The sequence below is a fragment of the Mya arenaria genome, chromosome 2, assembly GCF_026914265.1.
Source record: "Mya arenaria isolate MELC-2E11 chromosome 2, ASM2691426v1".
NCBI lineage: Eukaryota > Metazoa > Mollusca > Bivalvia > Myida > Myidae > Mya > Mya arenaria.
This window is the reverse complement of record NC_069123.1, coordinates 57,564,368-57,591,947: the sequence shown is the minus strand read 5'-3', so window position 1 is coordinate 57,591,947 and position 27,580 is coordinate 57,564,368. Positions and strand designations below refer to the sequence as shown.

Here is a 27,580-nt window from a genome sequence, read left to right as displayed (position 1 = left end):
CCATGCGACTACACTTTACTTTGTTGGTTCTAGCCTTGGCGCCATGCGACTACACTTTACTTTCACGGTGTTTGGCCTTGGCGCCGTGCGACTACACTTTACTTTGTCGGTGTTTGGCCTTGGCGCCGTGCGACTACACTTTATTTACTTTGTCGGTGTTTGGCCTTGGCGCCATGCGACTACACTTTACTTTGTAGGTGTTTGGCCTTTGCGCCATGCGACTAACCTTTACTTTGTATGTATTTGGCCTTGGCGCCGTGCGACTACACTTTATTTACTTTGTCGGTGTTTGGCCTTGGCGCCATGCGATTACACTTTACTTTGTAGGTGTTTGGCCTTGGCGCCATGCGACTACACTATACTTTGTAGGTATTTGGCCTTGGCGCCATGCGACTACACTTTACTTTGAATGTTGTGCGTCTTGGCGCCATGCGAACCTCTAGTTTGATACATGGTGATGCGTTTTTATATTGGTCGAATCATGTTCAATAAGGTGATCCTCGTGTTACATTGAAAACTATTTTGCTTTGTGTCAAGTTAAGTATTTTCTTTCTTTTTCAAATCATGTCAAATCACTTGTTCATGAGTAGAATTATGTAAAATATGTATATTAATGCTAGAATATGTAAAAGTATAAAAATAAACATTTCTGCCTGTCACTTTTGTCTGTGAATACGTTTACACTGAGCTATTAGTTTATGAACAATTATTTTCTCAGAAGAGTATTTGTTGGTTTTCTTTGACAAGCCTTTTCCGGAATCTGATTAAAGAATTTCCTTACGGAAGATGTATTCAAAAGATTATTGTATATGTTTTGTTCCTTAAACATAACGATAAATGCTAACAATTATGTGTACAATGGGTAACTACGCTTGGTCAAATCTCAATTTAACTTTGCTTCGAGACAAACGCTTTCTTTCTGAATCGCTTAACACATTGATGGGATTAACAAGCCCGATACAGCAATTATAACGACATCAAACTGCGCGTTCTTCTTGCTTGCTTCGACAGTAAAGTGATTTATTGAGTTTTAAAGGAACCGGCACGATGTTAAAAGTCAGGAGACGGATATTCTGTAACGTTAAAGTTTCCCAACAACAGAAATCTTGACTCATTAATTACAAAGATATTTCAATTTTCCAGGGGTGACTGCTAATCAAACGAACAGAAATGTTTCCTCTCATCCTATAATAGGTGTATTGATTTACACACATGGTAGAAGTGAAATTTATGTCAAATGAAATGTACTGTTGTGGACCGGATGATTTGGAAAAGAGTTTAAATGCATTTAATTTACCTATATTTGCAGTCTATATCAACATGACTTCAAGTGCATTTTGGTTTAGCTTACTCTGAATGTTTTAGCAAAACAAACTGCATAATAATTCGTTTAATGGATTCAAAGCATGTTGGTGTACTTTTGACAAGTCTTTTCCGGATTTTGCATAAACACAAATGCCGAAAATGGCTTCAAGAAAAATCCAAAACGGAACACGATCTAAAAACGATCACATTCTCTCCATCAGCAAAACAACCATTCTTTTTAATGTCGGGATTTGTCCATATAACTCAACTTCGCACCGGTTCAATTATGCACCGTACTATATTAAATCTAACATAAATGTGTCCCTTCTTTTTCGGTCCGTAACATGTATGCTCGGCACGCGTATTTTGTTTAAAAATCCAGTTTTAACACGCCAGTGTTCCATATCATATTTTGGCCGGTCTGAACCTCCCCAAATATATAATATATAATATAAAACCGCTGACGTCATTTATTGCAGCTTGCGATTTTCACAACGGCGTAAAACTGTCGCAAGCAATCATCCTTTGCCTTGGTTAAATATAACACCTCAAAGGCGCTTTAGAATTTTGAATGTTTGGTGAACTTTAAGAAATATAACACCACTTCGGCACTATGGCATTACAAGGAACGGCCAGTTTTCGAAGATGAATGCAACCTCAGCTAACGCCCAGGTCCATATTCACTTTCGGTGGCTGGCTGGCCGATCAGTGACGAGGTATATTTCTTAAATAGATATATTTTCCGAACAAAATAACAGTAAAAAACAAAAGTCAACCAAGTTTCAAAACATACATTATAGTAATGAAAAAGGAAGATTGGAAATTGAAGACGTGACATGTATGTATCAAATGTTGGCTGACAACGCTGTCAGCGAAAAATAACACGTATGAAATGAGCGAAACACTTGCAAGTTAAACGCTTTATTTATTAAATGCATATCTTCGATAAAAAAGGATACCCATGCAAATATACACCTTAAATGAATTAGAATTATACTTTTTTGCGTTGAAAAAAATGGCCTTATTGGGGCACTGATGACATCATCATCATCAATGGTATCAACCTTGTTACGTGCTCATCGAAACCTTGCACGATAAAATTCAGGAATCATGTATGTATGATTTATTGAAAATAAACTTACCTTGCAATTTATGATCCATTATTTTCCTTCATTTCCAGTAATATAAATTCATCACTTTCATATTTCTAAATATTGCATAATTAGCAGTGAACCGATAACTTGTCAATTATTGATATCTTGACCTTTACTCTAATGCTCTATTGAACATGATGGACAAATGATCACACTACGTGGAAAATACATTGTATATCTGTTGAAAACAAAGTTATAACATAGGACGAAATATAAAGACAACATATGTGTAATAACAGTTTAATACATTTCCGCGCGGTGCCAATGAGGGGTATTATCTCCGACTGTAGGCTTTTATCCGCCTTACGGGTGTATACTCACATTATGGCACCGTGATCTCTAAAACAAATATTACTGTTAAAACTTACTTCGTATATGTCACAAACAAACATGCGTTAAGCATTGATATCTCCAATTCATAAAATGAAACCTAAATATTATAATTATGCTCATTACTATATAACACTTTACTCTCAACACAGGATTTGTGGCCGTTCAATGTAAGGCAGTTTACTCTGTAAAGTTAGATAAATAATACAAGATTTTAACATATGCTCTTTGTAGTGTCATTAATATTTGATGCATATACTGCTCAAGCGGATTTTTACTTTTGAACTCATCCAATATTCGTTTCAGAATATCCGACTTATCTAAGCGATAACCTGAGAGCGAAGTGCTTCAGTGTTTACTTTACTATGTAAGTCTCTAGGGATCGTTTAAAATTCTTTGAACGACACTTCTGTGAAGTTCCATTACATAAAAACATCAAAATAATCAGTCCCAACAAATTCTGTTACACCCTCCTCCCCAATCACTTTAATTTCGGGGAGACTTAACAACTTCTGTTTTATCCTCTTAAGAATTAAGTAAACTTAAGTTAATCTTTTGACAACAGATAACTACCCTTCGCGGTGTTCGTTCAACGAACTTCTGTGTAGCAATTTTCCATACCGACGGCCAATATTAACCGCATGCGTGAACAATTATGAGACCGTGGACTTCGTAATGAACCCTATTTCGAAACTAAAGAACCACGCTGTGTCTTTGTGCAAGAAATTACGGTCTGCGTTTCCCCGAGAGCACTTTCAATTTACCAGAGTATTCATCGTTTTTCTTGGGCTCTATTTAGTTACCTCCAAAATTGGAAATGTGTAATTTGATAAAAATCTGACAATCGTTTTCTTTTGGCAGCTAACAAGGCGGCTAGTAAAAGAGCAAATAATAAACAAAGAACAATCATGTTTGCGTTTATTGAGACAGTATTCCTTTACCCAAGAGGACTGCAAAATGCCTAAGATGTTTTGGGGTGTTTAAGGAATGAGCATCAAATGGGAGATAAAACGACAGTTGCGGTAAATGTTAAGATTTGTCTCTTGTAGACACTGAGTGGACATACACTTAGAGAACTGTATACTGCCACAACACTTTATTTGATTAACAACCTTCCGGATATTGTTCCTGAATTTGCGTATGTCACAATTGTCTGACGTACAATGTTAAGAGAAACTGGAAGTATACGTCGCATATCCCGCAGCTCTGTAAACTATCACGTGGCCTTGTTGGTATATGATTAATGACCTCCCTATGAAATTCCGTTACCAAGCATATCTTAATGTTATATTTCTGTTTTCAACTTGAGATATAAAAACGTTCTCGAAAGTTGATCTTCGAAAGCACAAATACGCCAACATACAAAACATTATACTCAGTTTGATTTGCTGTTCATGAACATTTATTGAAACACTACTGCGGTCAATGCTCGCTAGTGCCGTCTAGGAGATGTTTTATTTTCATGCCTCATTAATATATTTTTTTCGATTAAATGATCAGGATCGATTTGAGATAAACTGTGAATCATTTTCATTTTCAAAAGCTTTAAAAAAAGAACAACTGACGCTTACTTTGACACCATATCATTGCATAACGATGTAAACGACTGATAATTTTTCGGTCACGTTAGTACAATAAATTAAGTTTATATCATTTATTCTATAGGCCGATAGTTTTCTCACAAACTTGCCCCTGTTCCGCATTTTCTGAAGCGTAATTCTAACTTGCTTCCCTTGGCTCTGTAGGCACTGGCTCTCGGCTATGTGCAATACAATAGGTGTGGAATGGGAACCAGTCAGTTGACATGTCAACTTCCGTCTTAGAATAATTCCGTAACACACATGGATTTTCAGAAGATTTCGTACCCCAGAATGGTTTGTTAGCTTTATAACAAATATTACTCATGGACTCTGGTTATTCTCTTGAATAATACTTATATACTAGTTAATTGAAACATAACAAATGGAAATAAAAATGCATTATCGATGCTCAACCACAAACCTTCAAAAAGTCAAAATGAACTTGACAAATCATGTTCCCACGCAGACTGATTCTGTGAATCATCTAGTGAATAACATATAAAAACCCTGTGAGTAAGTGCACACGTATAGATCGACGGTCATCCCATTACGCAATCGCAGGTTAGTAGCAGTGACCTTCGATATTGAGATTGGACTCGCTGTCAAATCATATGAGTCGGCTGATTACTGAATTAAAATAGTCAATAAGTGATTCATTACTGTCTTATCGACTGTCTGAATAAATCATCTAATGGAATTAATTGTTCATACCATAGACAGCTAGCTGAAGTTATTACAAATCAATGTAAAAAAAAGTTATGGTCAGAGGAAAGGCGACGGGTTTGGCTTGGCAGCCTCAACCAGGATTTCAGTAAGAAATATCTGAAAAACACCCATGTTAGTTCAGATCATTTTGCCCCCAATCAGTTAGTTGGTGTATGCCTATTTCTTTTATTTTTATTTTATTAAGTTATGAATTATAATCTAATATTGTCATATCTCATATATGTGTGCAGTAGAGCGCAATATGGAAAGGGTAAAAACTAAAGATGTTTTTGTTCAAGTAACATATAACCATAACATAACCCATCCTTAAGAAGTGTAAAATTTAAAGTGTTTATATGGAGGTAGAACAGTTTTCTTGTAGTATTCACTTCTTGGGAACTTGCACCGATCTGTTTGATGCTAACATGCATGCAACATATCTACATGGGTGGTTGTGTACAAATACCATTTTAACCATTAACCAGGCAACCGAATTGTGATTGGACATTGGGGTTTACGTTAGTTACAGATACACTCCTTTCTTTTCACCGTTATATGCTCAGTAGTTGTACAAATATTATATGGTTAAAATGTAAGTCAAATCATTTCAGCTAATTAGGCAATATAAATACATGTTTAGTTCGGATCACCTGACCGACCTCGCATTTCTACACACACTTATAAATTTTATATACATACTAAAGTTAAAACCAAAAAAATGCTGAATAGAAACACGTATAAACTCATAATTTAAAATGTTATTTGCATCGTCTGTCTTCGGAGAAGTCCCGGAGACAGGGACAGCATCCCAAACTGATATTTCCTCTACACAGCTGTACACAGCTCTACACAGCTGAAGTTGTTTGAAAAAAACATGAGTGGAGAACAAAATGACAAAGGAACCTGTGATGTCATTTTGCCTTTACATATATATCTATGAATTAGCATATTAAGCGCCACAGTTTCAAGAACATTTTTCCAGGTTAAAGACGTTTTGTTTGTGAGACTAAGGCCTTTAGTGATTTTTTCATATCAAAAGCTTATGGAGGTCACATCAATGATAATCACCTGGCTCAAAATTGCGGCTTTTTGGACATTTTATTTGTGCCTCTGTAAAAATTCCACTATGCATTGTGGTATAAACTGGGCACGCGCACTTCGAACATGGCGGCAATACTGAGTCCCTTTGTTTCAAGATTTAATATTTTTCTAGCAACAATACAATGCGTAGACCAGAAGCCAACATCCGCAGAAACGTTAGTGCGTAGAAACAAAATTCACGCTTTGTGTATACAACCTGAACTCGTAAAGAAGAAAACAAGGAACATACTAAGGATATACAGGTTGTGGTTCAGTCCCACTTTAAACACTTACATAAAATAAATATTAGACTGAATAAATTCAAAGCTTGTCTGTTTGAGTTATGTATGATTAGACATCTTTCTGATTATATTACTTTCGCATGTCTTACCGCGAAACCTAATAAGGTGTGTAGTAATTTCATCGGCTTAGCGTACTTTTTTACGCGCAATAAAATGCCCCTGGGGATTAATAGATTTTCTGGTTCTCATTGGCAATAATTTAACTGCTAATCTTACAGTCAATTGGTCACTAACGAGGAAAATTCCACGAAATTGTACATCACATGACGCTGGAAAATTACATCAGCACTGAATTTTATAGGGTATTTATACATATTAAACCGCGCTCAGTCATTTGTAGAGCTTCCGAAGTATCCGAAGTATTTATCCATAGATTATGTGAAAGAACAACTGAGTCTTCCAAATGGCTTTGAGATAACCTTTGATTTTTTCTAGTAAGAAAGTTTGTTCTTTCCAAAGATGAATACAATCTGACATATTGATTTTGAATAAACTTCAAATGATGCTCAAAAAAATCATTTTAAGCGGTTGTTGTATATGGAATAAACACAATAAAAATAAAAATTTAAACATTTACAATGTACAATCTGTTGTGATTGAAGGAAGTGTGTAAGCTTGTCATAACTTTCAATGAACAATGTTATAAATCAGGCCGGACTGATAGTTGCATAGCTAGAAGTGTTTGCTACTTCAGCAACCAATCATATTACACTTGGATAAGTTATCCATAGGTCATATTTGTGTTAGTTTGGTTGATAATAGCTTTTCAGTAAATGTTGACATATAAATAATTTGGCTGACTTTGACCAAACCATAGAAATCGAGAATGCATTTATATTTAAAGTACGCATACTCATTGTATTTGTTATAAGAGGCAAACAGCCTTATGAACCATACCTTTGATTAACACATGAATTTATTGGTGTTGTATTTTTCTTTTATAATAATTTAAACAATTAATAGATAATTAAAATAAAGTCTTACACTGGACGTGTAACTTATTTTCTAGAAGGTCACATGCGTTATGATATTACCGTCAGATCCCATTCCGGATAGTTCTCAATGTCTATAGAGGCGACCCTCTTCACATACTCTCGGACGTGATGTTCAGCCATAACGCGCAGACGATATCGCTGAAAGTAGGTCAGACCGCGTCTACAAATGTGCATTCACGTCCAGCTGTCCGGGGAACTTGTTTTGATAACTGAAAGACTGAAGTATAAGAAAAGTAAATATAACCGCAATTGAAAATGTTAATTCACGTATAACTTATATGAATTGTTGCGTGATAACTTGAATTTTTTTTAAAAAGCTGAAAATAAGATTAGTGATGATATATTTTTTCCTCAGCTATCAATGCAGTCAGAACATCAAAATAATACCAATGTTACCAAAGCGACAATTTTGAATCAAATGACCGTATATTATAACATCATTTATGAACAAATTACGGTAAGCAGGCCGAGTGGACCAGCGCACATAATATCGTGTTATGTATTAAACATATTTTATTTTAGCTTATGGTGATAGTTCGGGCGTTTAAGTCATTATTTGAAAGGTAACAACACAATAAGTCATTTACTCAAAATGTGTTTCGAGCATAATACAATGATTGTTAACAGATGGTCTAAAAAAATGACGTCGGGTGAATGGGCGACGGTGAACGGTGAAAAGAATGCGTGCGACAAATTTCAGTAAATAAATGCGAGTATTCCATTATTGACAATCAAACTTTTTCAGCATAATGTCTATTTGCTGATTAGCCAAGGAGCCATACTTTGGCTGTATTGAAAGAGATAGATGCTTGGCATAAGAGAGATGCAACTTTTTCTGTCGGTGGACACTAAATATAATACATTTGTTTATTAACGTTGAAATGGTGTTTACCAAATAGCCACGAAGAACACTTTCAAAAGGAACGACATTTGTCACATTGACACGGTGAAGTTACATTGGCATGAAACGGGATTAATGTAGTGGTATATTTAAATCCCAACATATCTATGTCGGGTTTTATCAATTGTATCATAAAGTATGACCGTGATTGCATATTTTGATGTTTGAATAAAAATCACAAAATCCTATGACTTTGCTGCCTTCAATCGTTTTGCAAAAGCTACACGTCAAGGATATTCGGAGACACCCGTCGCATTCTTGTTAAGAGCTTATCTTTTTGATATGGTCTTGTATATATAATGGTTTGACTTATTTGGGTGTTTTATGAGTACAGTGATTGTTCCTTTCTTAGCTTCACCGCGAAGAGGATTAGTTCTTTATTCGCACTTATCTATCTATACGCGGTTGGGGTGATACTCCTAAACCGGCTATTATCTATACGCGGTTGAGGGTGAATTCTCGTAAGACGGTCCACTCTTCTCTCCCCACAAGTTTTTAACTGACTGTCTTATATCGTAGACGTATATTTATTGGCAAATCATGTTTTGCTTAATTGGAATTTCCTTATTCGCCTTTTTAAGGCTATAGGCCGTAGGCGAAATCAGGTAGTGTCAGATCTACTTTTTGACGTGATGATAAAAGGATAAATGAGGTTATGAAATAGTGCGAATTAAAATACCGTTTTATTTAAATACGTTCATAAGATTGCAACATTAATGTGAATTTGAAAGCAAGCTGTAGAATTTTAGATAGATATTAGTGTAGAACCGAGGGGAACAGATAATTACACAGAAAATAAAAAGGTGTTGACGAAAGACCTTGCCTTACTTTATTTACTTGAAATACTTTTTATTGTAGTCAAAAAGTCCTAAACCAATATCGGGTTTCATTTTATAAACTTTTCACTAGCAATAAAGTTGCGAGATAGAGGTAATGTTCATATATCCTTGTACATATAGGATTATCAGTTACTGTGAAACCAGCTTATTTTATTTAAAATTCACCAATTTACATTACTTATTTTAAGGGAATGACAGGCACATATCGGTTACAGTTTGGGGTCACTCAAAATATTTGTTGATGCTTTTTTTATTACCTGTAAACAGAATTACAAAACAAAACGTAAAATCACGCCTGTCGCGCGAATTCAGCCTTTTAACGCTTTCAGCGCTTTTATTACACTAGCCTTCAATTAGTAGACTAATCATGTTTTGATGTTGTGGAATGTCTCTCTTCACCAGTTTATATACTGGTCATGTTATAACATACACAAAAATTAATAAATAATTTATTGTTTGATTTTGTGGAATTGGTGTTAAATGTTTACATGTTGTCTTGAATAGTAGTCGATAGTAATCTCGTTTCATGGTCATGTTTTTAAACCAATTTCATGTAGAACGGATTATATGTTGTTTGTTTTGAATTTGTTTCATTTCGACGAGAACTGTCTCAGATTCTTTCAGAGACTATATATAGTTGAAGATATTACTTTAAAGCAACAAATTGAAAAAAAAGTAATTTGACACAACACTTTCATACATTTAAAATAGTTTTCTGATATGAATTTAAATTCCCGACGTTTTTCTCCTTTGCGCATGCGTCATTTTAAGAATCGTGAAGGGGAGGAGGAGATACAAGTTTTCGGACCCAACAGGTCCTCATAAAACGCGCACTGCGTTTCCAGATTACCACTTTTACAAAGTATTGAATCATATTGCTTCTCATTTTACCATATGCTACAGATAGAAGAAATACTTAACTTAATTAACATGTTTAAATATATGCCGCGTTTAGGCGTGGTTTGTACCTTTCTCCTTATGGTAAAATGGTTATAAAAATGATTTCATGTTTGTTTCATATAAGTATTTCACTCAATTTACGTTGTAATCAAATGTGATCTAGTTTGTTCTTTGTGTTTTGGTAATGTATTGATTGAATATACAAATAAAACTTTGACTAAACTTGAATTTGACGTAGTTTCATCATAATACTATATGTTTTATACTAAAATATTTCGAAAGCGTCGAGGTATCAGTTATTATTGCGAATCCAAGGTCAATCCGTTTCATTAGTTAACATTCTAACATAAAATTGAATTTGGACTGTTTTAAAAGCCATTTTTTGATCGCAAAATATGCAAAGAATTTTGTTGCAGCAATCAGAGCTGTTTACATCGTGCTTTCAAAACACGAACCCGGCCATTTATAAATAATCACTCTGTTTCAGGTGTCAGTTGAGTTGTCTGGAATTAACGGAATTTTCCTTAAATTCCCGGCCACTCGGGACAGCTGATAAAAGTTTTCTGTCAGCTATGGCGCAAAGAGGGCAGTAAAGACTGGCTTTGATAAATTAAACATGTCTCAAAGACATTGAGAATGATAATGAAGAGCTCCAATCACTTAAATATGCAACAGAATATTTGAACTCCATATTTGGTTATACGATGAAGTTGAAATCTCGTTCATATTTATAGTAATACATGTGTGCTTTAGCCTCTCAAAATTCATGTTCCAGTCTGTCACGATATTACGTTTGTACGTGAACGTGATTTTATGGTATATTTGCATCTATCGATTGTAGCATGGCCGTGTCCATGAAACTGTTCATTGAATTGCTTAAATGCTCCTCGTTGCCCAACTGCAAGTATCTATCTTAATGTTTGAAGAATTATAATGAATAGGTTTTTGTCAGATGTGCTTTCTAGTTATTCATTGTGGACGGAAAGGTCTGGAAATGGTTGATTTGCTTGGTTCATATAAACCCAGTCTACCCTTTTTGGGAAAAGGAATTGTAAAACATGGGTGTACTTTAACATTCCAAATCAGCATGGTCATTATTTAAAATATATTTACAATAATTTGCTGTTGTGTAGAAACAGTCTTGGTGACAATTCCTGCGATTTATGGAGTTTAATTATTTTTGTTTACTTCTATGGAAGTTCAAGCGAACGCTTTAATCGAATTCACTGATACTTTTTTTCAATTCAAATCAATTCAATCCTGCAAGATTTCCTGTAGTATGTGATTTTGGATTGTGTCGATTTAAAAAGGATTTACACATTCCAACCATCGATCATAATTCATCCCCTGTTCATTCACTAGTCTCAATTTAATTGAATTTTCCGAGCGAGACGCAACGAGCCACATTCGTTTGTCTTGTTTCTTTGATGCTGTTTTGATGTTTACCGATCTTCCGTCAAAAGCGATGCCGCCTTGTCTGACGTTCATCACAAAATATCATTTCATAGCGGTCACATGGCTAGACCTTGCCAAATTTGTAAAATTGGATTTGCTTGTATCTGCTCTAGTCATACACGAAACGATTTTTTGTATGGAACCTCGCTAAGATTACTTCCTTAAAATGATAGGTTGTTCGAATGATTAACTGCCCGACGCTTGTTAAGAGCTGGGATGGAGAATCATACATAGCCTTGCGCGCCGGCAATAAAATCTACATGATCTTCGCATTGATTCATAACCATATCACAAATATCAGCATAACGTTGAGTTTACATGAATCCAGTTTAACTCTTTGTGAAGACATCTTTAAGCTGATATAATCCGTTTCCTGAATAGGAATAAGTACCGGTGTCCATTTGAAATGCATTGGTTACATTTTCCCGGCAGAGCTCGAGTCGACGACGTCTCGGCTAAGGGCACCTTAGACAACTAGACCACTCGCAAAATTCAGCTTGAATTTGAGTAAGAATTTACCAATATTTATACTGGCATTCAAACTGCTTAAAAACACCATTCAAATAGCATCTTATTTATTTATGGGTTTTTTTCTGCAACAAATAAAGTTAAACAAATACTTCAGTTAAGTGTTTTTGTTTACGTAATTTGTCCTCTGAAAGTATTGTATTGAAGGTAATTATGCTGTATTCAGAAACATTTACATGATATAATCGTGTCGTGATCGTTGTCGACAGGAAATGTTCGATATCACCACGGTACCATAAATAACGATGCCAGCGATGGAAGCTAACATGACGCCAAATAAAGATGCCACAGCGTGAAGATTTCTCATGTGCGCTTGTAAGTTGCTAGTCATTCGGAAATTGTACAAGGTTTGGGCAATCAATCAGCTTTGTTTGCATCCATTCTGAGGCCCCCAGAGTTCCCTAGGCAATGTTATAATGTATGTGGTCGAACAGCCTATGTGATTAAATTGATGCATTTATGTGGTGTGAACATTGACCGAAGACTTGATATTCATATCGGTAATTACAATATCTAAACATAGCTACGGTTACAACTCGCAGAATTCTGCCCATGGAAATGATTAGAGGTCGGACTTTCCCGAAAGCCAGGGATGGTGTTAAATACTAGTGTTACATTCTCGCCTTGTTAAATGACAGATCATCCTTTTTAATTTCATTGCTTCAAGAAAACTAACCTTTCAATAAATGTGACAAAACCAAAACATGAACGTTTGCACATTTCTTGGTTATACATACAATACGTGAAGCAAAAGTAATTCTCTTTTGTATTGAAATAAAATAAGTATTCGTCTCTCAAAATAGAAATACATAAATTTGAATTTAAATTTGTGTACATACATTTAATATAAATTTTTACTTATCTAAAGTACGACTTATTTTTTGCTTATTTATGAGACCAATGCTGCTAAATGTTATAATATATGTTCTCAAGCGATCTTGTATACTGTTCCACCATTTTTATCCAGCTTTGTTCTAAGATTAAGACGATTTGTTGCATTTTTTCCTTCCGTGCTATATTTATTAAGACAGTTCATACGAGCCTATTGAACGAAAGGTCTGCTTTGGTGCAGTGCTGTAGGATAAGACTAATTAGATTAAAAACAAGTTTGTTCTTTACACGTCATTGCCAATGTCACTTTAAATGCATCATTCAATATCTGAGCCTTTGTTTGTGTCTGTCACATCGAATTATTTAGCTATTTTAAGCTATTTATCTTTTGTTAATGATTTTGTGCAAACCCAAAGATTTCTGGGTTCATGTTGACAAGTGTTTTTTACTTAAACAGTGTTTTACGGTTTACGGTGGTAGACGGTACTTAGATTTAATTAACGCTTATTTCCCTATATTTTTCGGTATTTTACAGTAAATTACATAGAACGTGCTATTTGTATATACACAAACTCGGCATCCATTCAAGATATGTACCCGTGACATTTCACGTTATGATAGTCCAGTATTTTATCTAGATAAAAATATTTCAGATTTTGTATCATATATTTTTGCATTATAATTTGATGGAAACGAGTGTTTATACTCTGTTGCTTTTCAGTTTCTGGTCATCTTTTGGAATCTATATGAACTGCTGTGTTGTGTTCACGCTGGTTTTGTTAGGCGTTTGATCAATTTGAGCAAGTTATGTTAGATGGGTTAATGTCCTTCCAAAATTAATAATGAGTTTGAAAAGAAGTCCATCCATGATCATTACTTGAAACATCACATAGCACATGCAGTTGAATCAATGTTGATTCAAAACCGGACATATAATAACAACGAGTTAAGACGTGAAACTACTTTATCTAAAACGATGTTATGTTGTCGTTAACTCTTGTTTTATCACATCACATACTTTAAGAACATTTGAGTTCATTATTTTATCAAGTAAATCTGATAACACAAAACGACCTTTTACTAAAAAACGATTTTGTATTCCGCTTGAAGAGGGTCGATAAACATTGAATCGTTACCTTCCGATGTTATTCTTCTTTATTGATGTATCTACATGATAGGAAAACATGAACTAAATCACCTGTGCTTATGATAAGCAAAAATACGCATATACCACATACATAAACAGTTATTCATAAACCTTTACATTTCTCACAAACACGCATGAACAAACCTAATGTTTATCGCAGACAAAACATGTACTCATAACAATTATTAAATAAAATAAATTGTTCTAAGAAAATGTACGAATAGTTAAAATATCCTCTCAAACTTAACACATAAAACTACATGTATGTTAAAGGTATAATTTCCAGAACCAATTAAAATGTCCCAGCGCACTGTTATAACGAACCACACTCAAGTCAGTATAAAGAAGAATAAGCTAAAACTAGTGTATCTAAGTCTCATTTAGTTTAGTAACCATATCCGTCCAGTCTACGTACATCAGCATCTGAGTCGTAATTGAGATTTGACGGTGGATAACTGTCTATTTCATATTTTCCACCACCGTTTCTTGCCGAAAGTTCCAGATGGTTTCTTCCAACCACATCTACACTCTTCGTCCCGTCTCCAAATGGACCGCCATTTTGCACAATTGTCATATATTGTTTAACCGGTGGGTCAGACACCAGTACATCACACTCATTCTCGTCTTCAAATGTTTTGTATCTGTTTATTGTCTTTAAAAATATCAATAAAGGTGCATACGCTATATTGGTTAAAAAAATCAACACATTTAACCACCCAAAACCGATGCTGTCCACAATTTGTCCGGCTACGATTGGCCCAAATGCATAAGCAAATGAGTACGATATGTCCGCAATTGCATAAACACTGCCATAGACCGAGACATACCTAACATCGACAAGGTGTCCTAGAATGGGCAACAGCGCCGTATCAACACAAGCTATACCAAAACATAATGTGGCCAACGGGAAAAGAAGGACAAAGTACGCCTTTGCAAACGGTATAACCAGACAGGACGTTCCTTCCAAGGCCAAACCACATGCTGCAACTAGCCACTGGTGCTTTGGAAAAGACTTTGCTAATTTAACAGTCAAGTACACACCTATTATGTGCGGAATGAAAGCTGGCAGCCAAACAAACCCTACTTCCCATTCATCGGCCTGCATTGTTTTGTTCATCCAAACTGCAATGGTGGGTTCGAGAAAAGCCAAGGATACATTGGACATGGCTAGTGCACCAGCAGTCACGAGAATGAAGGGATCCGATAGCAAACGCCATATTGGTGTTGCTTTCGGTCTATCCTCGGGCGGTATTAGAGCTCGCATTTTGCGAACTGGTTTCATCGCAAAAAGCATCAACAAACCATCAACTACACAAAGAAGAGCTAAAAGTAAAAACGGAACTTCCTTCCCACAAAATTCGTAAAGAATTCCTCCAAATGGCGGGGCAAAAAGGCAACCAAATGATATAAACGCTAGTGCTATTCCCAATGCTTTATTTCTTTCCCCTTCCTCTGGAAAGCGATCCGCGATCATGGCCAAGCCTGAAGTATCTGCAAAAGCTGATCCAAACCCTTGCAGACTTCTAGCAAAGAACAGTACAGCATAACTTCTACCGAATGCAAACACAGTTGTTGACAGAAACATTATTGTGAGTCCTATCATCATCGGCAGATCATATCCAACCCTATCAATAAACATTCCGGTAAAAGGATTGATAAGGAGTTGAAATATTGCTTTTGAGGCAAACAGCACCCCTATCGAGAGTTGACCTTCATTACCATAATTAACTGGTGGTGATGGTATGTCTATCAGTAGAAACTTGTGCCATGTTCTGTTCGGCAAATGTTTAATGTTAATATGTGGAGGTAAAGGGGGCTTAGGTGTTGTCCAGTTGATCCAGTCGGATGTATTCCAGTACGTTAAATTAAACGCTGTCCAGTTTAAAGCTTGCTCGGGTGGCGGAGCGTCCTCTATATCCCTTTTATTAAGATCCATCAGGTACTCGGGTATGATCGGAACAATCACCATATACAACATGTTGTCCAACAACAGAGCAATACAAACAATGACCAGCACAAGTCGTCGTTGGTGGATTGGGTCATTGATACGGTCATTTAACCGACTTAAACAGCTTTGGACTTTGTCGCGAAATTCTGAAACTTTATAATGCATTGTTGGTTGTTTTTTAAACGTCAGAGCAGGAATCAGCTGTATGCCAAGTGTTTGGCTTAAACAGATTTGGTAGAACTGTTCTGGTGGCTTGTGGGGTTGAGTTTCCTTCGCCTGGTGTTTTCAGTCCTATACGCGCTCTCAAGTTCTCGGGCAGTTCATCAACCTTAAACAACGAAGAAAGTTCAAATATATTAAAGAATATTACTAACCATTACCAAATAAACCAAGAAAGTTCAATTATAAATATAAATATGAATGAGAAATTAGAAATGGAAAGAAACGTTTTTGGTGATTCATAAAAAGTAAATATTTAAGAAAACCCAATCATTAATTAATTTTTCAATGAAATTGAACTTTCTTCGTTGTCAAGATCAATTAGCAGTGACATATTAAGCAATAAAATTATCAGAACTAATATTTGCAGAGTCCTTCAGAAAAAGGAAACGAGTTTATTGGATGAAGCTTGAATTGTTTACTTGCAAAATACAGTTCAATAGCTCTTCAGGACGTATCCGTTACATCAATATGGTTTCCCATAGTTTTGTATTCAATTTCCACGCATAAAAAGTGGTAATAAGAGTTATGAGGTTCTTGATTCACTGTTAAGAACATTACAGAAACGTTAATAAATAAAAATCAATTGCATGCGGAAATATGGGTCTTTTTGACGTTCGCTAATAAATTGGCTTTCAAACATAACAAGAATATTGAAAAGGCAAAGATAAAGATAACCTATTGAATAAGCCTTCAGTTGGTGATTTTCTTAAGTAAAAATACGCATAAGGTATGGTCACTGCATCCTAACATTCATGACGAATGTTGAAAAATGACAAATTAAAGAATATTGTGTTAAAGGCGAGGTATTGTTCTACTGTATGCGTGTGGTTCCCTTGTCGTTTAGGCCTCAAGGCATTGTTCTACAGTATGCGCGTGGTTAACATGACGTTCGGGCCTCAAGGCATTGTTCTACAGTATGCGCGTGGTTCCCATGACGTTCGGGCCTCGAGGCATTATTCTACAGTATGCGCGTGGTTCCCATGACGTTCGGGCCTCGAGGCATTATTCTACAGTATGCGCGTGGTTCCCATGACGTTCGGGCCTCGAGGCATTGCTCTACAGTATACGCGAGGTTCCCATGACGTTCGGGCTTCGAGGCATTATTCTACAGTATGCGCGTGGTTCCCATGACGTTCGGGCCTCGATGCATTGCTCTACATTATGCGCGTGGTTCCCATGACGTTCGGGCCTCGATGCATTGCTCTACAGTATAGGCGTGGTTCCCATGACGTTCGGGCCTCGATGCATTGCTCTACAGTATGCGCGTGGTTCCCATGACGTTCGGGCCTCGAGGCATTGCTCTAGAATATGCGCGTGGTCCCCATGGCGTTCGGGCCTCTGGGCATTGTTCTACAGTATGCGCGTGGTTCCCATGACGTTCGGGCATCAGGGAATTGTTCTACAGTATGCCCGTGGTTCCCATGGCGTTCGGGCCTCGAGGCATTATTCTACATTATGCGCGTGGTTCCCATGGCGTTCGGGCATCGGGGCATTGTTCTACAGTATGCCCGTGGTTCCCATGACGTTCGGGCCTCGAAGCATTATTCTACATTATGCGCGTGGTTCCCATGGCGTTCGGGCCTCGGGGCATTATTCTACATTATGCGCGTGGTTCCCATGGCGTTCGGGTCTCAAGGCATTGTTATTCAGTATGCGCGTGGTTCCCATGATGTTCGGGCCTCTTATGGTGATTGACGGAAGCACTTACGTACTTTTCAAAAATGAGTGTTATCCTCAATTGCGTTAATGCTTGTCATTTTTCGGAGTCATTTTCAACCGTATATAAGCTTTTGATTTAAGAATAGGAATAAGGAATAGAATAAATACAGTTCTGAAATACACGTGAACACTGGTTAACAAGACTACAATTACATGTTATCATTGATCAGATATTGCGGTCTCTATCTAAATATGATATTTTCTTTCAACGTTCTATTAATCAGAAGATTTTTATTTCTTATTACAGAATTCAAATATTAGTATAATGTGGGATTGGTGAGAAATTGACATATGGAAAATTATATTCGGAAGAATGATGTTTGCTGTCGCTTTTGAACATTGGTCTTCTATGCATACATGCGTCATTACAACCATAAATATAATGACAGTATTGAATGGTTCAAGTGTTTGTTCGGAGTAATTGGAACCGAAATGAATAATTTATGCTTTGCTAATTTCTAATACAACTTGTAATTTAAAATGTTTCTTTTCAAATATCATAAAATTATATATGGCTTATAAATGCCTACTTTACAGATTCTACAATTATCATATAAATGTAAAATATAGTATTTGCTTAAATTGTATGAAACTGTTTAACTCTAATTAAAGAACAGGTATCAAACTATGATTCTCAGGTCTTCTTATTCTGGACAAAATATAAAGAGGATATTGTTAACGCTTAACTTTCGGCGTCGGCGTCGGTCAGACGTGGTTGCCTCAGCAAAACAGCAAGACTTATTAATCTTGTTTCTAGTAAAATTATTATCATAGATCAGCTGATATGAAAAGCGTGCAAATAATTAACCTTAACCGAAATGAAACAATTCCTTCTCTGCCCCCCCCCCCCCCCCCAACTGTGTACACATATAGCATAACAATACAGTCGTCTTTAACCAGGCATATTGATATTGTTTTAAGATAAAGCAAGCAATTCCTAAAGTCTTGGTACCTTTTTTTTAAATTTGAAATATGTTTTTCTATTAGTTGTTTTTGCCTCTGTTGTTACTTCTTTATGATAAGTGTTTAATTCTGACCAGGTGAAATCAATTGTCGATATCACATGTGTACTAATACATAGTACATATCAGAGTGTGCCAGACTACTATGTATCAACGCATAACGATTGCTACACAATGACATCCGACCCCGGTTACGGTAGTTAGATGCCGGCACTGTGCACCAATTACATAACACGCGGCGCGAAGTCATAAATCAAAGCTGGTAACACTAGGTTGGCCGCTCTTGATTTATTTTAACGTCAGAATTCCAGGACTTAATTCTTTGATTGCACAAAATGCCGCCGTTAACTATCGGGACCGTGATGGAAGTGTAACGGCATGCTAGTCATTAGCGGCCTACCGTAATTGGCAGTTTGGAGATAATTCAAGAGAAAGAGATTTCCTTGATGAGATAAACACTTTCTTGTTTTCTCAGATTTATATTTTTAAGGAAAGAATCAATACTATCGTATCTCCGAAAGGTTATATTCAACTATGCTATAATTAATATAAATCGAGATACACTGTACCTCATTACCCTTAGCCACGTATATTGAATTTCCAAATGCTAAAAGTATAACAACTAACATGTCTTGTCTAAAACCGTTTTGACTTACGAGCTTTCGTTACTTAGAAAACGTTTCTTGATTCCTAACGTTATTCTCAAGGTTTAAATGTTTAAGATCTGATTTATAGTCTTTAACAATTCTTTATATAACATGGTTTGCTGGAAATAACTCAATGAATCTCTTCAAACTTTCATATTATTCTAGATGAAAATAACTCAAAAGTTATTTCGATAATCACTTGTACATATGTTTTGTTAGCTAACGGTAATGGACTACATTCCTCCATTGTTTTGATGCATGTGTTTATGACACACTAAAAGACTCCGTAACGGAGTAAGCTATTTCCGGTTCCTCTGGCATGTCTATCAATAACCATAATTTAGCATCAAGCCAGTTTGCCTATTGCGTGCCGACCAAACCCATTTCAATCAGAACTACAATCTCAAATCACAGACATTTCAGAATGGAGACGTTATTTTCCAAAATACAGTTTCTCTTATAATTAGGTGCTTTTGGTTTCACGATTCTAACTTTGCAGAAATAATCAGTGAACGTACGGGAAATAATCGTGTGAATCTGCCTGAAAGTCGACACCATCATACAAAGATCTGCCTTAATGACATTTGCGATGCAAACAAACCTTTTGTCGAGATTTAATTGCTTATTTATTCACTTCTACAAATTGAAAACGTACTGAGAAAGAGGTTTATCAGATGGAAAACACAATAAAGCACACAACAGACTGGCACATACATAAAATATGCATGCGAAAACAAGGTTAATTTGAAATGATGGTTCCGTGTTACGTTTGGAAGAATTGGATGATTTAGGACGCAAACTATGAAAAAATAAACATTACAAACTACAAAGGCAAGAGTAGCAACATTTTTAACCAATTTCCATTTAAAGGATCAAAGTCAATTGCACACTAAATGAGAGACACACAGCACTGTAATACAACATGTTTTTCGCTAATAGCGAAACATTGTCATTGGTAGCTGTCGGGGAGACCACCAAAGGTCAGTCTAAATTAGCCAAACACTCACTGGAGTTGAATTACTCACTTAAATTTTATTTTAACGCAAACATGCTTATAATAAACATAATCTATACGGAACGTGAACTTTAAAACAAAGTAAAACCATAATGTCCCATCAAAAGGAATTGAGATAGAGATATCGATATGACCTAAGTATTTTTGTTGCATTGGGGTATGCGATGTTGTTTTTACTTGTTGTTTCGAGTAAACACATACCGCAAATATTATTTAATTTACGCCGTTTTTCTTTTTAAAGATATTTATTGTTTTTTTCATGACTTTTACCCTGATCTGAAAAGTTGCGCACAACTAGTTATCGTTTTTATTTATCAAAGAACGGATAAGAGAATATCCCATCCAGTTTATGATTTTGCTTGGATGCGTTCACTTACAGGATGTCAACACATTCGAGGTGTACAACGAACATATTTTACTACTAAATGTGCCATGAAAATATAATGTATTGTTGTTGTTGTTTTCCAAACTGTTTTGTGTTTGTTTACTCTTGTTTTATATGCTTTTTCACAACTGAAATTTGTTTAAATCATATAACCGTTTTCTGTTAATGTCTTCTTTCAAGTCCGCCGATCTTTCGGTGCTAATAAAATCGGACCTAACTTTATTAGGGATCGCCTCAAAATTAATTTGGATAGAAAAGGTAAAATACAATTTTGAATGTTCATGAGAATGTTTTGTGTTAAAAAATGTTGGATATTTGAATGGAGATGTCAGTGAACGGTTGCAAAGTACACGTTATCTACTTAAAAATGACAAGAAAGCACAATAGAGATCTCCTGCAAAATGTGTTGTCCTGTTTGTCATGGATTCAAGAACATTGATCAAAGAGGTATTTATCTAGAAACAGGAAATAGCAAACGAAACAAAACAGTTGGAGGGTTTGAAAGTACTAGAAACAAGCATGCCCTTAAAACGTGTATGTGGTGTTGTGTAGTGTTTTACATAACGCCTAAGAATACATATTCTATAGTTGCATCTTAAATCTTACTTTTCTGTCTTAATAATTAAGAATTAGTTTTTGTTATGATATTGAGCATTGATTACTTAATGACCACACTTAATGACAACATTGATAGAAAACATCCGTAAACGCCGCAATTGAGCTCTTAATCATTCTAAGAAACCATTAATTTACTGCCGTATTTCTGCCCCTAGATGTTCTTTCGTAGTTCGGAGTGTAAGCGCGTATCCGTGGAGACTGCGTATAGACGCATTTATACACCGAACGGGATGCGGGACGTCAGAAAAGCGCCCTATCGTGATATTCCTTTTTTATTTGTCTCTGTTGATTATTTTCCTGTTTTAACGTGCTATTAGTCTTTTTACCAAGACAACTGCTCTTATCTGATGCTGAGCAGTTCCTCAAAATTACATTTCGGATATGACGTCATAAATCAATGAATGCGTGATTTAATGCATTTTCTTAAATATAAACACAAAAGAGCAGTCGATTTTTTTCGGAAGAGCTTTTTAAGGAAACTGTTTATTTCTGCTATAACAGTAGTTAATGTCATAAATCTTAAGTAAATACATCAGTGTGTAAAATGCAGCACACACCACGCGGCACTCAACATACGGCACGGACACCTTACGGGGTTAGAAAAAGGCAGTAGCGAGGTTTTTAAATACGGCGTGATGTATTTTCACTGTTGGAAATGGCAAAGACAATTAAAGGCATATAATAAAACCAATTTATTACACTGTTGTTGTATTCGTGATGTTAATGCTTTGTATACGATCTTTCACAGACACACTGTTACATGTCCATGGCAACGAAGTTTTTTTTAAATGAAATAACGAGTGTTACACATAAAATTAACATTCTCTTTCGCTATAAAACACCAGTGAAAATACATGAACCGCATATCACGAAGAGGTCGTATCATGGAACGTAAATATCATTGAGGCGAGAAATATGACGTCATAGTTTCACATTCGGTAAATAAAGTGGTTGCACTAACTAGTAAATATGTTTTGTTGCTTTTTAATACCTTTGAGTTAATTAACATTTAAGAACATACGGATGCCAACGTTACATTAGTGTAGCCCAAACTTTCCAAAATAATACTTGAAGTAAACTGTTCCGTCCACTTACGTTCTTTGCATTATATGATATTTTCTATCAACACCATCCATTGTTGTGAATGTGTTTTTTGGTGATCTTCAGTTTGGCATTCTAATTACTTGATGCACATTTGATAAAGTATACGATTTGTAAGTTACATGTTAAAACATATTTTAGTATTGCCTCTTCGTTAAAGGCAACCAGGCGGAATGTTTCTAAAAACTTAAAGAAATACAAGATAAAATTAGTGATACACTTCTTGTACTGTACATTTGAGTGTGCATTTGAAAACATAATCAGCGGTTAAGATTACAAAATAAAGCCAAAATAAACACATTTATTCAAGCTAAACTCAAGCTCTTATCTTGATAATTGAAATGCTACAAAAACTGTGTGCACTTGTACCAAATACATCTAAAATCGATCCCTTCGATCTAAGCTAGAAATAGAAAACGCCCACTTTTTTGTATTTTTGTGATACTTCATACATTTTCATCGCATATGTGTTTTAAAAACAACAACAACAAACATTGGTTGCCTGAAAGGACAAAAACGATATGATATATTCGGAAACGGAACATTAAACTTTTTTTGAATATGGTCATTCCACGAATTTCGTATTCAATCGTTAAGTGTTTTCTTAATTGACCACCTACGATTGTGAACTATATAAACACCAACGGTCTACGTTATTCTCACGGATTCTCGATATTCTTGACAAAAAGGCAGATGGACGACTCTGATACAAACACAAACTGTCCAACTAATCTATCCCTATTTCCTGCTTCCAACTAATCAAACAGTGTTTATACATAACTATCACATTTGCTGGCCAAACGTGGTCACTCCAGTACCGCTGGCCGCCCGTGGTCCCCCATGTGATTTACGCGTCTATTATCATTGCCCGACCATCAAATAGCTTCACAGAATAAAAGTATGATTATATGATTATGCGAAGAAATGCCTTTGGGAAACCTTATGACGAAAATTATTTTTGTTTGAAGACAATTAGCTAGTATCTAACTCGAAACATTGAATAGATTTTCCATGAATAATCAATGGTTCCGTTTGATTCATGGATATGTGTGTGTGATGTATGCATATGCCTTCACACACTAAATCATTTCTCGAAATGGAAATCTTAATATAATGTTGTTATCATTTTCAATGCTTTTGAGAGAAAAAATACCTCTAATGTTGAACTCAATAGTTATTTTGGTAGAGTGACTAATATTTATTCAATTTCACAAACTAAAAAGGAAAAATACATCTTTTATTCAAGAAATGTTATCATCGTGTCTGTTTAAAATTTAAATTGAGTTGAGTAAATCATTGTTTGAATGTCTCTTCATTGTCTTTGATAAATAACTGTTATTTTGTTAACCGTATTAGCTACATGTTCTTGGCTTCTAATTAAGAATTAGTCAACCCAAGCTCAAACAAATATAATTATCATAAACAACGTTTAATAGCATTTGCAATGACTTAAATCTTCAAATGAATAATTCATATGATGTAAATCGCTGATTTGCGGTATTTCTTGAGTACAAGACCTTTGATGTATTTCAAACAACATAGTTTCTTAGCATAATTCAACAATATTGAATTCACAATTTTAATTCGATCGTTCTCGTTTTACGTTATTAAATTGTAAAAAAATAATGTTGTAATAGATCGTTTTTTTTTTGTCTGAAAATTACTACTGTTTTGTTTAACATTGATCTTCCCAAGGTAGACGCCATATGATCATTCCAAGGTGGCCGCCATATTATTATTCCAAGGTGGCCGCCAAAGTGGCCGCCATAAGATAATTCCAAGGTGGGCGCCATAAGATAATTCCAAGGTGGGCGCCATATTATCATTCCAAGGTGGCAACATAAAATTATGCATGTAATGACAACAATATTTTGATATTCATGCCAGTGTTTGTGTGTTTGCTAGGGTTTTGTCCTTGGGCTTTCAACAAAAGGTCAAAGTGAATGGTTGATTGCCGGGTTAGTCCCTGAGGCGTCGGTTAAATAAGTAAATACATTTGGTAATTGCATGTAAATCCAAATGTGCCTGCTCGCAATGACATGTGTCCAAACTTACTCTATTCTAACGCGGTAATGGAAAATGACCATTTATGCGTTTTGTTTTGTTTACAAAACTTCACCAACTTAAATTTTGTTACAAAAGTCATAAATTTAAATGATCTTACTATATATTTGACAGGAGTACATACTGTGTACAAGAACTTTGAGAACGTACTTGGCAGACTGCACGAAACATCAGTGCTGAGAAAGCATTTCCATAGAGTATTTAGGGAAGTTATGAACATTGTGTTTCCAGAGATTTTGAGTTGCCCACGTAAAACAACCTCCGGAATATACAAGTTCACGTTTTTACAGTTCTGAATCTAGACTGGTGAACACAATCCTTTAAACATTAAAAAGCGCGAAAACTCGCACTCTTCCACAAAATTCTTTTACAAAGTGAAGCCATAAACATTATGTATTTCTGGATCTTTAGCAAGCTTGCGTCATCGCGTGTTTATGGTGGTCTTGTTAAGTTGTATGCATTAAAATGGATGTAAAATGTCGAAGGATCATATGTCGATATTGCAAATGTATATTCCCGCAAGAAGAAATTACCGCTTGTCATTATTCTTAATTCAAGAAATATCAATAATGCACTTTGGAACTTGCATTATATGTTAGAATGCCCAAATGTAATTTCAGATGATATTAAATTAAGTCATACAGAATGAGTTTTAGATATGGTAATTTTGACCGAGGCTAATTGCTAAGCATACAGAGATGAACATGGCCTCATCGTTAACGTCACACATGTGAACAATTGAATGCCGTATTATAAATTGTTTCTTTTGTTTGCTACTTGCAAAACATACTACAAATTACACAATATCCTTTTTCATATCGGTCACAGATGCAGAACTATCTTTTTATGAACCTCAGTAATATCAATAAAATAGAAATGTTATTTTATCAATTTCAAAAAAATACTGTGATACCAAAATACCAAAATATCTTATTACCATAGGAAATGAGCACGTTGACATTATTTTTCAAAGCTGATTCCGTACGGAGGCCATGAAATGACCGAGTCCCCATTTATTCTCTTAATTTATTCATTTGTGACGATATTCCATATCCCGTTATATCGAAATATCACTCCATCATAAAGGATTTAATGTAAGTATTCTAATCGAAAATAGAAGGGTAGAACAGAATATTACAAACAATATACACAATGGTTTAAATAAAAAAATGACATTTGGTCATTGATACTTTGTATCCCTTGTGTATTTAAAGATGGCGAACGGTCAGGGAACGGACTAGGCTATTTTCGTAGTCTGGTATGGGTAATAATTTATAATATTTAACTAACTTTCGAATAAAATAAATTTCCATTATAAAAATGTATTAAAGATTGGATGAGTTCCCGGAATACTACAAACATCTTCTTGTGCATAAGACTGGCATTTTTATTTCGATTCTTTACTGAAGAAAAATATTGTTCTTAAAGCTTTTGTATTATTGTGCTTCATCAAATAAGTATTAAACAAAAGATAATGTGCATCTTTTAAATGTTTAAGCTGTAATTTAATGCAAGGTTATCAAGCAAAAACGAGTGCGAGATACACACAAGTCGGGAGAATACCCCCCATTTCTTCAATGTTAAAAATATTTTTTTCGACACGATTCGAGGATTCAGTGAAGTAGCTTTCATTTGGTCCCTATCTTAAAACAGTTTCCTTGATCAGGTTCGTTAAAAAGGCATTTTTGTATGAACCAATCCAAGACGTGACCAAGAGTCCACGACACTCTCAAAAAACAAAATGACAGCAAAAATGCGACGAAGACTAGAAACCATGTTCACTTAAATACCAAGTCTATCTTGTAGTGAAACTCTTGAGTCGCCGTATTTATGGATGTGTGCCACAAGTAGGAACACTGTATGTGTGGTATGGTGCCAGAAACTATCTCATATTTACCGAGATTTACACTTAATTGTCTAGTGTGTTTATCCGTGTTGTACGTGGCGTACGACGTCCATTACGATGGCTGTTCATATTCATTATTATGGCACATGCTTTTAAACCCACTGAACACAATTGCGATTGCTTCAAAAGTTATTCAACAAATTAAATAAACATTATTAGTTTTATATAATGTGCACATATTTACAAAGAATTGTTTTTTTTACTTTTCACAGAAAATGCATTCATATCATGCTTTATTCTATAAGTGTCTACCAACATATATCAATGTTGCATTAAACATAATTATTTTTTCATATTTTTTCCCCCCTAAGAGCCATATTAAAGTTGTTCAGAGTACCTAACTTATTATTCCACAAAATAATACATCTTAAACTTTATTATAATATCTATGATTATTTGAACAATTAATAATAGTATATAGTAATAAATATAGCGTTATTGTTAGATTCAAATTTGTTTGTTATTTACTTTTATAATTATTAAAACAAAGCAAACATTACGTACAATCTATGCATAAAACAAACAATGCTTAAAGAATACAAAAGCGAATCTCAGATATATCAACTTACTTTTTAAATCCACATGCTGGTTGTATACGAAAAGGAGAAAGTAAATAATGCGTTAATGTTAGAGCCCGAAGTCCCGACAAGTGTTCCAGATCCTTTCTCAATAGACTGCTATTCATCCATTGGCGATGAACATCTTATTAAGGCTAAGTCACGTGGTAGATATTTATTATAAAATAAAGCAGGATCAATGAGGCCCTCTCCGCTTCTCAGATGCCCCTTGATCTATCTTGGAATCCGCGCTTTGCAACGCGCGAGTATTGGCACAGCCATATATAGACAGCTCCAAGAAGGGTCAATAGCGCCCCCCGATTTGACAATACAGTACCCCGCAGTTGGTTACTACAATCAACTCCCACTATTGAATAAATAAAA

At 35.4% G+C, this 27,580-nt stretch overlaps 1 protein-coding gene across 2 annotated transcripts in view; it reads right to left on the bottom strand.

The window, feature by feature from the left end:
- LOC128246264 (probable vesicular acetylcholine transporter-B) overlaps positions 1 to 27,333 on the bottom strand; it is a 64,765-nt gene extending 37,432 nt beyond the window's left edge. Inside the window, exons 1-2 of one of the 2 annotated variants that reach the window (XM_052964459.1) lie at positions 27,209 to 27,286; positions 7,491 to 7,668 (exon numbers count right to left, since the gene is read on the bottom strand). In XM_052964459.1, the coding sequence (XP_052820419.1) occupies positions 7,491 to 7,625 (135 nt within the window). In that variant the 5' untranslated portion in view covers positions 7,626 to 7,668; positions 27,209 to 27,286. Of the gene's footprint in view, positions 1 to 7,490; positions 7,669 to 14,050; positions 16,329 to 27,208 lie in introns of those variants that run through there. The other variant, XM_052964466.1, reaches the window with a different exon arrangement.
- Positions 27,334 to 27,580: the final 247 nt, after the last annotated feature.